Source organism: Panthera leo, chromosome B1, assembly GCF_018350215.1.
Source record: "Panthera leo isolate Ple1 chromosome B1, P.leo_Ple1_pat1.1, whole genome shotgun sequence".
Lineage (NCBI taxonomy): Eukaryota > Metazoa > Chordata > Mammalia > Carnivora > Felidae > Panthera > Panthera leo.
This window is the reverse complement of record NC_056682.1, coordinates 41,046,505-41,062,819: the sequence shown is the minus strand read 5'-3', so window position 1 is coordinate 41,062,819 and position 16,315 is coordinate 41,046,505. Positions and strand designations below refer to the sequence as shown.

The 16,315-nt window shown below is 45.9% G+C and overlaps 1 protein-coding gene across 2 annotated transcripts in view; it reads right to left on the bottom strand.

Moving 5' to 3' along the window:
* Positions 1-16,315, bottom strand: part of ANK1 (ankyrin 1) — a 218,031-nt gene that overhangs the window by 71,722 nt on the left and 129,994 nt on the right. For both annotated transcript variants that reach the window (XM_042934750.1, XM_042934751.1), the window contains exons 3-5: positions 6,069-6,167; positions 1,532-1,630; positions 348-446 (exon numbers count right to left, since the gene is read on the bottom strand). In XM_042934750.1, coding sequence (XP_042790684.1) covers positions 348-446; positions 1,532-1,630; positions 6,069-6,167 — 297 coding nt within the window. The remainder of the gene's footprint in view (positions 1-347; positions 447-1,531; positions 1,631-6,068; positions 6,168-16,315) is intronic.

Sequence of the window (16,315 nt, the reverse complement as noted above, 5' to 3'; positions counted from 1 at the left end):
CAGGATCAGAGCTGAAATGACTCATGGTTTATGGCAGGATCCTTTCTCATTAAGGTCCAGCCTTCAGTGGTGCTTAATGTGGGAAGGACAAGCTTGACTCTGATGTCATTTCTCTGGTATGTGTCTGGGCATTCCTCAAGACCCATGACTTTGTCCCTCACTCCCTTGAAGAGCCCGATGGCACCCAGGATGAGTGCAGTGATCAGAAGGTAGAGAGCACTCTGTGACACTTTACGCGGATCGTGACTGAGGAAGCATCTTAAGCCTTGTCCCAGGAATGCACGCCCCCGGCAACGTCCTGTCTCTGGAGATGTCCCACAGTGAGGCCACTTGCCCAAGGTACTTACTTCTGTGGCTACATTCTGATTAGCTCCATTTTCCAGTAAAAACTTAACCACTTCCAAGTGATTCTCTTGTGCTGCCATGTACAAGGGTGTAAAGCCTTTCTGTAAACCAAGAGAAAACGTCATTAAAATTTACCCACAAAATTAGGGAGACATGCTAAAACCGGGGCAAAATCCTCATAACTGGAGGACAACTCTCTCTTCGTTGTATTTTCAGCTAGCCCACAGGGCCATGTCCCCACCAGTATCTCCTGTTGTAAAAACTCACGGACACTTTGAAACGACTTAGTTGGGGGGAAGGGGGGCATTGAGCCTGGGTGGCTCACTTAGTCAAGCAACCGACCTCGGCTCAGGTCATGATATCACGGTTCTTGATTCAAGGCCCACATCAGGCTCTGTGCTGACAGCTTGGAGCCTGGAGCCTGCTTCAGATTCTGTGTCTCCCTCTCTCTCTGCCCACACCCTGCTCATGTTCTGTCTGTCTGTCTGTCTGTCTCTCTCTCTCTCTCAAAAATAAACATTTATGGGGTGCCTGGGTGGCTCAGTAGGCTAAGTGTCCGACTTCCGCTCAGGTCATGATCTCGAGGTTCCTGAGTTCAAGCCCTGCATCAGGCTCTGTGCTGACAGCTCAGAGCCTGGAGCCTGCTTCCCATCCTGTGTCTTCCTCTCTCTCTGCCCCTCCCCACTCATGCTCTGTCTGTCTCTGTCTCTCAAAAATAAAAAATAAAAATGTTTTTAAAATAAACAAACATTTAAAAAATTTAAAAAAAAATAAAAAGAAATGGCTTAGCAGGACTTATTACAAAAGGGCACCAAACTGCGGGTTGACACTCTATGGAAGTCAGCCTCTTACAAACACACTCCCCCTCTATTTTCACTCCCTTCTTTGTGAACCCCCTATGTCCCATGTCCTACCCACCCCTAAACACAGTCTCTCTCCCCAAAGGAGCCATAGCTAGATATATTATTTGGCTGGTTTCACTGAACAGAGATGGGGTCCACAATGATCAACCACATCGTGCTTAGAATGCATAACAGAAGCATGAACAAATAGTAAGGGATGCCTTTGTTATTGCTTGGAGACACATTGCCGATTAAGCTATTCAGTGCACCCACTACATAACAGAAATACAGGTGGAAAAGAAGGGCAATGCCCTCTGGCCCAGGACCCGGGAGAGAGCCGTCACCTGTGACTGGGCGTTGACATTGGCGCCATAGTTGACCAGCTCCCGGACCACCTCATCCTGACCTGCGAGGGCGGCGATGTGCAGAGCTGTGTTCCCTTTCTGAAACACACGGGGAGAGGAAGCAAAGATTTCCCACCAGGCTGCCAACAATATTGTGACCATCAAAGGTAAAGTCGCTGTTAAAGGTATACTAACAAGGGTGCTGGTTGGGGTGGGGGACAGTGGGCTTTCTTTAGACCCAAAATGGGTAGACAACACACATGAGTGTGCCTGACCCATTATACACCTTGAAATGGTACTGAAAGCCCAAGGAGGAAAATTCTTGCTCTCCAAAAACAAAAGCAAAAAACAAAAAAAAAAACACCTCACGCTAATGGATAAAAAAAACACTTCTCAACACCTAATCTGCTGCATGCAGACATAGCATTCTGTCATCGGCTGACAGACCCGTCAGCATTCCTCAGGACACACACTGAAAGATTTGCCAGGCGAGCCGGCCTCCTCAGACTTCCAGCTCCTCACATCCAGCTGTAACTCTGCAGGGTGACACAGAGCCCCCTGCCGTGAGGCCTGGAGCTCTGGGGAAGGAGGCCGGCAGGACCTGTGGACTCAGCACCCTTAACCTGGGGACAGAGGGAGGAAAGGCAAAGAGATTTAAGGGTAGCAATATGTAAAGGGGGGGGGGTAATAAAATGAACTATATAATGCATCTAGGGAAGGGAAGAAGAATATGGAACTAAAAGGGGGAAAATAAATAGGAATGAATTCTTACTACAAAAAAACAAAAACAAAAAAAGACTATTTGACATATTAATCAGTAAAATACATATAATGAGCCAGGGCTTCTCCAGATTAGAGAGGAGACAAAAGTGAGAGAGAATAGTGCACAATTGTTTTAAAGTCAACTTTTTTGGGCACCTGGATGGCTCAGTCGGTTAAGCATTCGACTTTGGCCCAAGTCATGATCTTAGGGTTCGTGAGTTTGAGCCCCGTGTCGGGCTCTGTGCTGACAGCTCAGAGCCTGGAGCCTGCCTCAGATTCTGTCTTCCTCTCTCTCTGCCCCTTCCCTGCTCGTGTTCTGTCTCTCTCTCTCAATAAAAATAAACATTAAAAAAATTGTAAACTTTTTCAAAGCTAAAACCCTTAATAGGGACTAAGAAACCAGGCAGGTTGTGAGGAGGTGACTGGAATACTGAGGTTTCTTTGTCCGGATTCATCCCACGTATTTAATAATTGCTAGATGGGGTTCAGGTCTAGCAGGCTTCTTCTGTTCAGGATGCCGGCCTTCCTGCCAGGCTCCTTCCTGCCTCCCGGATATCCTGGGGCTGGAACACAGGCACATTCTCTGACTCACCTACGTGACCCCACTGGCCCCCCAGCTCAGTGAGTGGCAGGCAGGACAGGCCTCACCTGCCAGCTTCAGTCAAATAGGGCAGGTGGGAGAAAACAGGACCCATGTGGGCCCATCTGTCCCCCCTGCTACTTAAGGAGCAGAGACCTCAAATGAACTCAGTATTTTTGCAGTTCATATGGTATATAATTTACCTAAACTACAGAAACACTTGCTAATCCATCTCAGACAACTCAAGCCCCAACAAGTCAGGACTTCAAACTCCATCTATGCACCGGGGCCATCTGTCACCGGGAGAAAAGTGTCCTCACCCAGGCGGAACTGAGCAGCACGGACACCGAGCTCTGGGCCCCCCAGCCACCACTGTCCCAAGCACCCACAGGTGGGTGAAGAAGCCCCACTGAAAGCTCCTGGGGGCTTCAGGGGGCTCAGGTCTCTGTTTCCAAAGTGTGGCCTGTATCAGGCAGGAGTAACCTGCTTCTTGCCTCCCAAGTTGTCTTTTTGATTTCTCCTGAAGTCCCATTTGATAAACAAAAGGGTTCTTCCTCCAATATCCATCAGAGAATAAGTGCCAGAAATGAATGTATAGAGGCTAATTAATCATTTTTCATAGAAGTCCAAAGAGCTTACATTTAGAGGCCTTGGCACCTGGGTCCGACTCACTCACTGTACTAAGTGGAACATGGCTGTTGGCAACAGAACCTTCTCTAGAAATCAGGACTCAGAACTCCAAGTCTCCCTATTTAGAAGCAAGTGTGCTGTGCCCATTCATGCGTTTGTTTGTTATACACTGAGCACATGTGTGTCAGGCACCGGTCCCGGCACGGGAGTACAGAGATGATTGAGACTCGGGCTCCTTGACCTCAAGAAGCAACGTCAACTGTTTCTTTCCATCTGCCTCTTTCTGCTCGAAATCACAGTCCATCAGAGCTCTCCCCCATAGAAATGCATCGGGGGCAGCTGGACCTGTGCGGAACCCTGGCTGTGGATCCTGGCCCATGCCACCTTCTGGATCTGGGCTGAGGGCAGCACTGATGAGGGGTAAGAGCAAAGGGGAGACCCTGGTAGCCAGACCGCTCCCCCCAACACACACACCTAGACACACGTGCACACACTGCGAACTTCAAGGCCTCTGGCCTTGGGTCAGGGGCACAGGGCAAGGAGCTGGGGCCTCTATTTTTTCTACCCCTCCCTCTGCATGAAAGAACATGGCCTGAAAGAAGCAAGAAAAATTTCTTAGCTACATCTGATCCACAAAGACCCACCTTCTCCAATTTGCAGGGAGTCCTAGAGCTCCTGGAAGGGGGGTGGGGAGGGAGGGGGCTTCATTGAAGCAGGAGCCCGGTAGATGCAAGCAGAGAGATTAGGGCTTTCTCCCTCACTACCTGCGTTGATGCTGAGCACAGGCCTCTAAGAGGCAGAGAAGGGAGGATGGGGACAGATGCTTTTGTTTTGTGCTTTAAAAACATTTAAGCACATTTAGGAAACTCTACTGGTTTTGGCTTTTTACTCTTTTCTTTTTTTAATCTTTCTCATGCTCGCAAGACCCATTATAATTCCCCAATCTGCTATGACTGTTGCTCAGCCCACGGTTTCTGCTTCACCTTTTTTCCTCCCTCTGTACAGCATTCAGGAACCACGCTGGCTTATAAAACATCTATAAATAACAAAGACACACCAAGCATTCGCTTGCAAAATAACAATCAAAGGGGGAAATGCGGAGAGTGCAAAAATGCTGAAGCGTCATGTTTGCACAGCTCTTGAGGATGCGCCAGGGGAAGAAAAGCCACCCCAGCCCACATGGAGCCTGTCAGATGGCGCACTGCTTGCAGCCAGGTATGTGAGAGCACAAGAAGGAAAAATAATTGCATCCCCTTCATCCACAAAGAAGGGTGGAAACCACTGGTACTCGTCATGGGGTTGGGGAAAAAAATGCCCCACATACATTCAGAAAGAGCAACTCAGTCTATTTTACCAGCAAGATCTTTTCACCTTCGGGAGGTGACATGAAAATTACAGAATTTTACCTCAAGGGATGATTGTCCCTTCATAATATTTTGGTAATGCACTTCACAACTACATATTATATCTCTACTTATTGTTCTTCTGGTTCTCTGCTGGAGAGGAGGCCCAATGTTTGCAGCACAGAACTGAAATCGAGGCTGGGTATAAGACCATGCTGAATACACAGCAAACAAAAAGAAAGAGGCCGGAGAGACAGAGCCAAGAGGAAAACCATGGGAAGTAACCAGGAAGGAAGAGAAGAGAACACTGTGCTCAAGTTAGTAGAGAGAGGTGAGTTTTTTGGTTTAGTTTTGTTTTGAAATGCTGGCAACACCTTGTTCAATAAATAAACAAGGCGGATGCATGTGAGAATTAAAATTGATTTTACAACCTACAGATGCATAATTTCATGACTGTGGTTTCTGGACTTAAGTCACTGGCACTTCTAATCTATGGCTATGGGAAGAGCATGCTGGCGTGGGAGGTGTGACGTCAGCCTTGGCCAAATGCCTCCTCGGAGAAGAGAAGGCTGTTCAAGGTAATTGGTAAGGAGAGGAGGTAAGTGTGTGGCTGACCAAGGAAGACTCACTGGGGAAGGATAAATGAGAGGGGTCTGGCTCTCTTCTCTATGCCTCAATAGCAACACGGTCACCGACATTTACCGATTCCTTCCTTCGCACCAGGCATTTGACACACACGATCTCAGTTTGTTTTCATACGAATCCTGAAACCAAGTATTACAGTCCCCATTTTATAGATGAGGAAATGGAGAGTTCTCACCAACTAACTTGTTCAGAAACGGAGTGCATTGCCTCCGCTGGGAGCCAGACCCAAGGCACCTGACTGTAGAACTGCTAGAGCTCTCAGACCCTGCACTCAAGTCAAGGACCCTAAGAAAACATAAAGCCATAGCGAAAAGGGTTCTCTTTCTAGATTTATAACCTAATGATGAGAATAAAGTAAAAGCCCACTGACTTTTATGGAAACAGGGTCCTCTGCCTTTCAGGTGACTTTGGGGACGCAGAGAACTAGGAAGTGATTGGAAACACAAGAGAAATTCAGAAACACACTTGGCTTTCTCTCACGAAGGGCTGGTTTCCATGTCAGGGTCTGGAATGATACACGAGGGACCTGAACACTTGAATTATCAATGAAAAGCTCCCCGTTCCCTAAGAGACGTACCTTGGTTGTCGTTTCTAGAATGATTTCTTTGTGCAGAAGTTCAACCACCATCTTCACATGGCCTTCTTTAGAGGCCAGGTGCAAGCCGTTCAGCCCATTCTGTAAAGAGCAGAGAGGCAGGAAGAGTGTGGTTAGGAGACTATGCATTCTGTTCCAGACACCCCTTCCCTGTGAAGAGATGTGTGAAGAGCCAGACGGGAAGAACAGGGGGGGCCCTGAGCGGGGCCGGCCCAGCCTCTCCGGGCACTTTTCTATAGAAGCATCAGATGACAGAACAACAGGGCAAGAGCGAGACCACCACTCCCCAGATTCATATCCATATTAAGTGTGGAGACGCTCTCACAGAGCCAGTGGGTGACCTTACTTGGAAGTTTAGATCTTGGCCAGGCTTTAGGCAATCACTTCCTTGAAGTGATATAGCTTCAACTCCCAATGCAGCTAATTTTCATGGCAGCAATCAGTAAAGGCAAAGAGGCAACACCAGTACATCCTAGACATTTGTAAGGATAGACACATATTTGGTAGAATAACAAACTCTGAAATGAGGTCTTCTGAGAACTAAATACTGCCAGTCACCCAGCTAGAAGATTTCGACATCAGAATCAGTAAAATAGCCCCATGGCCACCTTGCCATTTCAAATGTGGCCAAAGCTGGTCTGACAGTTCAATTGCAGGGGGAAAAAAAAATAAAAGAACCAACACTGTCCATGCCCAATCGTCCATCCACGGAAGCAGATCTCTCACCAACCACAGAAAGTTTACGCTGTACTTGGTGAGGTTTGAGAGAAAGCTGCCTAGCTCAGGTTTTACTTTGCATTCTTGCACGTCCTGTCTTCCGATCCTTGCACTTGGATGCCTGAGTACTTTTTGGCAAAAGCTGACTTCAAAGAGCGCTACTTAGAACCACAAATAATTCTGACAATATGATGGAACTCATTTCACTTCTGGTGATGAGCAGATCTTGGCTCCATATGGAAAATGATGTTAGTCAATTAGCACTCCCCATGCCCTACTATTGTGTTCTCTTTCTCTCTTCCTCCTTGCCCACCCGCAACACCTCCCTCTTGTCCCATTCCTTCCTATCTCCTGTTTCAGTCAACTCTGTTCTAGCATGTTCCCTTTCAGGGGATGCCCCAGAGCCACTGCAGACTTTAGCTAATAAAAAAAGACCCTTGCCACCGTGATGGAGGCACTTGGCCCCTGAAGGTGTGACTTCTCCCCGAACACCTCTACAGCTCCACCATGGGTCTCCAAAACCCCCACTCTCCCTGTGTGTCAGGGCATCCAGGACCAGCGAATGTTCACGGAAAAGACACAGCTGCTCACGTTAGCACCAGAGTCCCCGCAGTCAGTATCAGGAGATTCCAATCAAAAATACAAATATCCCATCTGGGAGTGGTAGCACATTAATCCTTAACAGGTGAGTTCTGTTGGCGTTGCTCAAACCAGCAGAAGCAGTAGGCAGAAATACTGGAATAATGAGACATAAGACAGGTATCTCATGATGGGAGAATGGAAGGTATCTAAAACTTTACATCAGAGCCTTGAACAGGGAAAATACAACAGGTACCCGAGGCCTCAGAAAAAAAAGAGAAAGTGGGCTCCAAAGGGAACTTTGCCTAATCTCCATTCAATCAGGCCCTCCCCGCACCCCAGACATGCAGAGCAAAGTAGGCCAAATCTTTGCACGTTAGCACTGCCAGCCTTGGCAAGCTGTGTGTGTGGGTGGGGGGTGATGGGAGGGCCCTTTCACGCAACATTGCCCCATGCAAATGCCTAGAAATCACCATTGGATGCTTTCCTCTTGCAGATTTTGTACACCATTAAATGCAGAGTCCAGAGTGGTGTTAATTATTCACACCCCGGTGTGAATGGGCTTATCAGATAAAGACTGGGTCCCAGTCAGTTTTGATAACAGAAAGGGAGAAAGCAATCTGTTAGAACAGGAACCTGGGGGAGGGAGAAGAACACTGGGTGGCAGTAAACCAGTTCCCCTCAAATCAATGTACAAAACACAAATTCACTAAAAAGCAATTCGTCCAGTGACTGGGGCTCTGGAAGCCTGGAGCCACGCCCTTCAGCTCTGTGTCCTCAGCTCTGCCCTGGGGCAGGTCTGCACCCTCCTCCCTCCCAGAGCACTGGGGTCTGCAATCCCCTCCCAAAAACCCAGCAGTGTCTGGAAGGTTCCCTGAGTGATCACTCGGGAACCGTGATGGTGTTTGCGGCTGTGGGAATTTAGCAGCTGCTGCAGTCAGCTTTCCTCAGGGGACTCAGCTGTGGCAGCAGCCAGGGTAGCACGGTGCTGATCGCTGTGGTTTTAGTGCTGACTTGGGCAGCAAAGTACCTTTCCGTGAGCATTCATTGATCCTGAACACCTCAAAGCTGGGAAGTTGGCAAGTCTACAAGGAAAACACGTAAGTTTACTGCTAATGCTCTGGGGTGGCTGTCCCTGCCCTTTGGACCCAGTGTCAGGATCGCAATCCAGAGAGATTCTAGAAGTACTGTCTGCCCGGGGAATGCTGGAGTGGAAAAGGATGTCAGAGATCCCCGAATGCTGAGGAAATCAAGGTCCAGAGTAGTCAAATGACTAGCTAGAGTCACACAACCTTTCTAGGGCATAGCCACATATAGAACAAATCTGGATTCCTCCCTTGCCCCCACCACCAAAAAAGGATTTGGGTTTTGTTTTGTTCTTTTTGCCCCTAGGAACTAGTATGTTTCTTTTTATCAGATGATAAAGTACATTTCTCCTTTTTAAAAAAAATTTTATTTATTTTGAGAGAGAGAGAAAGAGCATGAGCAGGGGAGGGGCAGAGAGAGAGAGAGAGAGAGAAAGAATCCCAAGCAGGCTCCATACTGTCAGCACAGAACCCAGTGTGGGGCTCAATCCCATGAACCATGAGATCATAACCTGAGCCAAAATCAAGAGCAGGACACTTAACAGCTGTCCCCATTTCCCCCTTTTTTTTGATTACCGGGCAGCTTAGAGCTAATAGTCACAATCACCCATAAGGGTCTGGTCATGGCCACTATATTTTGATATCCAGGATTTTATTCATTGCCCTGGTCCATACAAAGTCCCTCTGCTTCCCTCCCTGCATCATAGCCCCCCCCCCCTCCAAAAGCTACACTCTTGGCAGAAGGTGACCACATAAAAGGGATCATCTGAATAGATCTGTATCTTGTATCTTGAATTGGTTTACTTAGATTCTACCCCAGATCCTGGTTCGATGTTCTCTTTCTTCTTTATGGCTTTGTAGCTTTCTGACGCTATTTTTACTTTGTTTGTTTGCTTTCAACATAATCACCCTAAGTTATGTCCAAGTCTATCATTGTGGTGATCTGAACTCGAAGCCCTCATCAGAGCCACAGAACCTAGCCCCACTTGGCCTAGCTGTCATGTGCAAGGTGCCTACGGCATGCACATATGATGTGCAAGAAGGCCCAGCATTGATCGCAGAACAAGATCACATATGGAACATGGCTGGACCAAACATTTGTCTCAACTACACATAAGAGTCACGGCAGTTACCTAATGCAAGCATTGACTTAATCCAATTGGGAAAAATTTACTGGGAACCTATTCTGTACCTGGCACCACACTAGAGATGACACTTATCCTTGAAGACACTTATCCTTGAAGATCTCAATTTACTAGAGGAAATAGATGCCTAAAAAATAAATGCAAAATAATGTGAAAATGCCCCAAACGGCAGGCATGAGATTAGAAGTAGCGCAGAGGAGAAAGGAGTTGCTCTGCCGAGAGGGTCATGAAGCCTTCCCAAAGGCCTTTGCAAGGCAGCCTGTGCACAGGCAGGGTGACAAGTTCATTGACAATGGCAAGATGAGAAGCTGTCTCTGAATTTAAATTTTAAACACAGGAGCTAACATTTTAGAGACTATGCTCCCAGCCCTTCTCATCAAGCGCCTTCCTCCATCTTCCAGGAAGCACTGAATTCAAGAGATGCACAAACACCCAGACCCACAGAGGCAAGCTTTCTCCAGCAACTGGCCTTAGCAGGTGGATAGCTGGTCACCATCTAGCAGCTGAAGTCACTGAATACTGAAAACTAAATTATGGCACATAAACACTAAGGAATTGTACAACTGTCTTATTAAATACATTACTAGCCAATATAGGAGATCAATTCCAGTATTTCAAAAGAGTGTTTCCTGGATAAATACTATATTTAACACTTTTTTTTCTTTTTTTTTTTTTAGCTTTATTTATTTTGATAGAGAGCTCATGCAAGTGGGGAGGGCAGAGAGAGAGGGAAAGAGAGAATCCCAAGCAGACTCTGTGCTGTCAGTACACACCCTGACTCAGGTTTGAACCCACAAACTGTGAGATCATGACCTGAGCCTAAATCAAGAGTCGGATGCTTAGCTGACTGAGTTGCCAGGCACCTCAACACACTCTTTTTCTTTAAAGAGATTTATTTTTATTGCTCAAATGCAAAAGGGGTAGGGGTACAAATTATGTGAGCTATTTGTTCGTAGCTATAACTATGGATAGAGATGAGCCATAATCTACCAGCTCTTCAAAACCAAGATCCATGTGTTTTATTTTAGTTACATCAAGTTTAAGTTGTTTCCTAAAAGGAAAAGGCAGACTGCTATATCTTGCCTTGCATCTTTTCACTACTTTAGCTAACTTTCCCAGCCCCTCCTCTTGACGCAGAATGGCAGACAGACTGCTGAGGGGGATGATGGAGAAAAACGTGTATCTCATACTCCAAGTAACTGGGTGTAGAAGATAAGCAAGAAGGGGGTAGAAGAGTATGAGAATAAATGCCTCAATTAAATTAGAAGCTGGATTGCAAAAGCAATAACTTCTTGTGGCCATTAAAAAAAATTTTTTTTAATGTTTATTTATTTTTGACAGAGAAAGAGAGAGCATGAGTGGAGGAGGGGCAGAGAGAGAGGGAGACACAGAATCCAAAGCAGGCTCCAGGCTCTAAGCTGTCAGCGCAGAGCCCAACAGGGGGCTTGACCTCACAAACTGTGAGATCATGACCTGTGCCAAAGTCGGATGCTCAACCGACTGAGCCACCCAGGCGCCCCATCTTGTGGCCATTTTTGAACCACATGCCTTCCTTGGGAAAACACCAGCTTGCCATACTCCTCTTCTTAGATTCCTCCTTCTTGGTCTCCAATTACATGTACATTCGATTAACTGAGATTCTCCCACAGCTCTTGGCTGCTCAGTTCTTTTTTTCCTTTGCCTATTCTTTTTTCTCTGTGTCTATTTTGATCATTTCTATGGACTTATCTTCAAGTTCTTTGATTCCTTCCTCATCTGTGCCCAATCTACTGACGACTCTATTAAAGAAATGCCTTACTGCCAAAAACACTGGGGCTTTTAAAATTTCTAGCATTTCATTTGATTCTTTCTTATAGTTTCCATCTCTCTAATTCCTCATCTTTTCATGAATGCTATCCACTTTCCCTACGAGATCCTTTAACACATTAATCACAGTTATTGTAAAGGCCATCTGATCATCTCTGAGTCTGGTTCTGTTTATTGCTTTGCCTCTTGACAATGGCTTTGTTTCTTTCGTGTGTGTGTGTATGTGTGTGTGTGTGTGTTGCAATTTTTAATCGAATGCCAGACATTATGTGTAGAAAGGCAATAGAGGCTGAAGTAAACAGCATTTATGCCTCAAGTGGACCTACCTCTACTGTGAAGTTGTTAGTATGGGGTGGGGAGATCTGAGCCAATCAGTCAGAAACTGACTTAGGTCTGAGTCTTGTTACCTTCAGGGCACCACAGCCTTCAAATTCCTCTAGATGGAGGCTGCTGTCACCTTAAGCTTAGAGTAGAAGCTGGGTGTTGGAGGGATTCCTGAGTTCCTGATTTCCCTTCAGCTCTCAGCCAGCCCTGCATGCCTGCACCTCAGCTGGGGTCTCTCTCCATGCTCCTGCCCCCCTCCCAGCAATAATATGCTTGTCCTTGTCATGGGGGAGGGAGGCAGCAGGGAAGTTCTCCTTCGTCTTGGCCCAGCCCCAGTCTTATAACCAATACCTCAAAAGCTCTTGCACCTGGATCTCAAAGGTAGGATTCTTGTTTTAAGTAAGTACTCTTTCCCCTCCTGTCTGTGGCAGCAAGACACACCATATCTTTATACTTGGGCTTGGGTGGGAGTCTCTTGTTCCTCCTTCAGCAGTAATAGACCTCTCTGTTCATTATTGGCACATGACAGTTACTGGGCCAGGACGATGGTCTCCTGCCCTCCCCCCAGGAGTACAGGGGTTTGGGCTCTACCTTTCCTGTGGCACCACTGGGTCTGTGATGTAGGAAATATTCTTACCTCTCCCCAGGAGCAGAGGTAGTTTGTTTCAATTCCTCCGCACAAAGAATGGATTTTTGCCCATTATCTGAAGATGAGAGGGTTTGTTTTTGCTTCACCTGAGGGAAGGTGTCTGTTCCTGCCTCTACCCCTGCCTGTCTGTTCCTGCCTCTACCTGTCTGTTCCTGCCTCTACCCCTGCCTCCAGAGCCACCTAGTGTCTCCTGTATTCCTGTGTCACCGAGGGAGACTCTCTCTGGTCTCCTGACTTTCCCCAATATTTCTCATGGGCACCCATTGGAGGCATGTGGTTCCAGACCCACTGCAGTTCACACTGACCTTTAAGAATTTGTTAACATTTGGCTTGTACAGTGCTGCTTCTTTCTCCCGTACTCTGCCGCAGCTAAAATGGTGGCCCTTTCCTTGGAGGGGCTTATCCCTCTTTGGAATTCAGTTAACTTGGTTGCACAGTGTGGTCTCAGCCCTCTGATGGGCTCAAGACAAATTACAATTTTGTAGATTATCCAGGCTTATCTCATTGTAGGAGTAGGAACAATGTTTTTTGAAGCTTTTTACATCCTACATACTCCCTTTACTAAGTCTCTAAGACTACCCGGCCCCATATGATCTCATTTCACATGGTCTTAATAGAGCAGACAACCCTTTTATGATCCTGTTTGGTAAAAAATATTCATGCCAAGCACACACACCTGGAGTTTTTCATGTGCCTTTGCTCTTTTTCAGGTAAAATGTCAACTTAGAGGATTTTTCTGAGAGGCAATCTGTCCAACAGGAGGGAGAGGAGATCTCAGCCAGGCTGTGTTTCTTTTAACATTTTTAACAAGAAGAAAAAGGGAAAAAAAAGTCACATTGAGCTTGAATGATTTAATTTGGAGTATTTTTCTTTTACCAACTGTGAGAAATTCCATTGGCAAAATACACAATTCCAGACATTTGTTCTCAGTAAATTGTTCCTCTGTTTAGCATCTCTGATTGCCCCAATTACACTAATTGATTTCTAAATGTACAAATACAGTAGACATGTCACAAGAAATTTAACTCGTATCCTGTCCAATGCAGAAGGTGGTTTCAAATAGAAAAGCTATGGGGTCCTGAGATCTTGTATCTCTTTAAAACTGCAAGAACATCTCAAAAGTGGCTGCTTACTATCCCATGTGGACACACACAACCCTTCTATCTCCTTTTCTCACAGCTGTTTATTTTACCCACAGAGATAGCTAGACCCTGCCCCTCCAGAGCAGGCAGCCCCAAGTTGTGTCCTGAGGACTTTGAGGCCCACCTCCCCCCCACACCCCACCATGTGTTCTGAAACTTACTGTTTCAGTCCCCCATCCTCTTTCTTTGAGCCAAGCAGTGTGTTTCTAGAGGACTTAAGCTAACATGCTAATGTATAGTATCCAGGAAGCATGATTTTTTAAAAATTCATGAACACCTACTAGTTCAGCTCATCAGATTACTTAGCTGCCATCCAGCCAGGCCCAGAGGCAATGGAGCGCTGGCCAGGAAAAGTTTTGATGGCGAAGGAAAGGACTGGAATCTTGGGAAGAACAAGCCAAGAGCAGTGGCAGAGAAAGGCAAGAAGTCTGAGGGCCCCAGAACAAAAAGAGAGGTAGGCGAGAGGGGCTTCTATGTAACATTGCCTTCCTGTAACACTCCACTTTACTCTTGTGGTCAGTGAGGAACTAATCAGAAGATCTTGCCCATAAGGACAAGGATGTATACGTAGAAGGTCATACACTTAGGTTTTTATACTTAATGCCCCACTGTCCTATTCAGTCTGGGTTCTCTATGATTTTGCTACATCTGTCCAGAGATTAGGATCAGACTCTATGTCACAGAAGTTTAAATCTCCAAATAACACCAAGCCTGTACTCTTTGCTCTATTATTGGTCCCCATTTGTGGAGGAAGATAACTGACATTATATATTTGCAAGTCTGCCGCCCTGAAACAGAACAGGAAATAAGAATCTAAACAGGGCTTGTGGAAAGAAAAAAGGATTGAAATGGTTGCCATTTCTACTCCAAATCCTGAGACTGACAAGAAAGCAAGTAAGGGAAGAAAGAAAGGCAGACTATGGAGACCAAAGGCAGAGACAATGAGGACCAAAAAGAGGTGGTAGAACGGGAAAGAGGGAGTGACTATTGCTATAGTCTGACTATATGAGGAAAGGAATTAAGCTGCTGGCAAAAAAAGATCACTAGAACACTATAAATTTTGATTCCTTTCCCCAAAGTTCCTGCATTAAATTTTCAGCCAAAACAGAAATGAGATCAAAATGAATGGGAGTTTTCTTACCTTCCCTTCTCTTCCTCTTCCCTTCCCTCCCCTCCCAGCTCAGAGATGTCATTGTCTGAGGAAGCAGGGCAGTGAACCAGAAGGGTGCCTTACAGATGTGCTGATAGCAGCATGTCTGCTCTGAGAAAGAGGAGGGGGCTGCTAGAGTGATTGGAAGATTGTTACACTGAGCAAACAAGTGAACAGACTGAGGATGATGGAATTAGTGGCAGTCATGTTCCTGACTGTCTGAAGAGATTTACAAACATGGGAAGAGGAAGGGCTAGATAGAAGTCTGAGGTGTTGGACTAAACCTAGAAGTACTGACGTGATCTCATGGATTTAAAAATATATATACATAAACAGATGCAGAACTAGATATAGATGTATAGATACAGACACATGACAACCAGTAGCAATGAGTGCATCAAGTGACCAGATTTTGGTGTCTAAATACCATCCTCCACTAAAAGGAACCTTGGAAAAATGGTTGATCCAAAGTTGGGGCAAGGGAAGTACAAAATCACCCTGGGACAAACAGGTGCCAGAAAGGAAGGACATGATGAGGACATGTTAAAGAACAAAGAATCCAGCCTATTGAAAGCACTCCTACTGGCCTCATTTAGATTTGAACATCAAAGTAAACCATGAGAGTATCGGCATATAACCCATCAAATAAAATAGGAGCCCATGAGTATGAACAGGTATAAACAAAGAACGGAAAGAATCAGTGAGGGAGTAGGGGAGGAGGAAAAGCTTAACCTTTAGTAGAATACCAGCTAATCAATGTAGAAGAAATGATAGAGATGGAGAAGCACTCTCTGTAACCATCATAGTGGTAGCTGATACAAGTAGAAGGTATCAATGTATGCCAAGGTTGGTGGCTGGAAGTTTGATGAAGAACAGGATATTGGCATTATATCAGAATATCCCTCCCCCCACCCCACACACAAAATACTGATCAACTGCAAACAGAAAAATCAATGACACCAAGAGATGACCAAGGTTAACATCACCAGGGATGGAAAGGGAGGATGATTTCTATGGTACTCCTGCCAACAATGCGTCACCCTGGTCTGGCCATAAGGAAGCACCAGCAGACACAGGTTCAAACTACAGAACGGAAACTGTCAAAAACATGCAAGACAGGCAAGGACTTGAGAAGCATTCCAGACTGAAGAAGGCTGGTGAGAAATGACATCTAAATACAGTCTGGAAAGACTCTTAGAGAAAGAGAAAGAAAGAGAAGGGGAAGACTGGGGGCAGGTGGGAAGGGAAGGAGAGAAAGAAGACTGGGGGAAAGTCAGGAAGGAAGGCAGGAGGGAAGAGGGCGAGAAAAAGAGTGAGGGAAAGGGAAAACAATTTCTCCTTACCAGGGCAGTCAGCAAAATTTTAATGGAGTCTGTAGATGGTTGTGTGGCATCCATGCTGATTTCCTGATTTGAAGGCCTGGAGGGTGGTTATGTGGGAAAGTGTCCTTACTATTGGGTGGCACACACCCAATGTATGTTTAGGATGATGGAGAATTATGTCATATATAGTAGATACTATAGATAGACACAGACAAGAAGAACAAATGCAGTAAAATGGTAATAGAGAGTCTAGGTGAGAGAGATGTGAGAGTTCTTTGTATTGTTCTTGTAACTTCTTTTTACAGGTTCA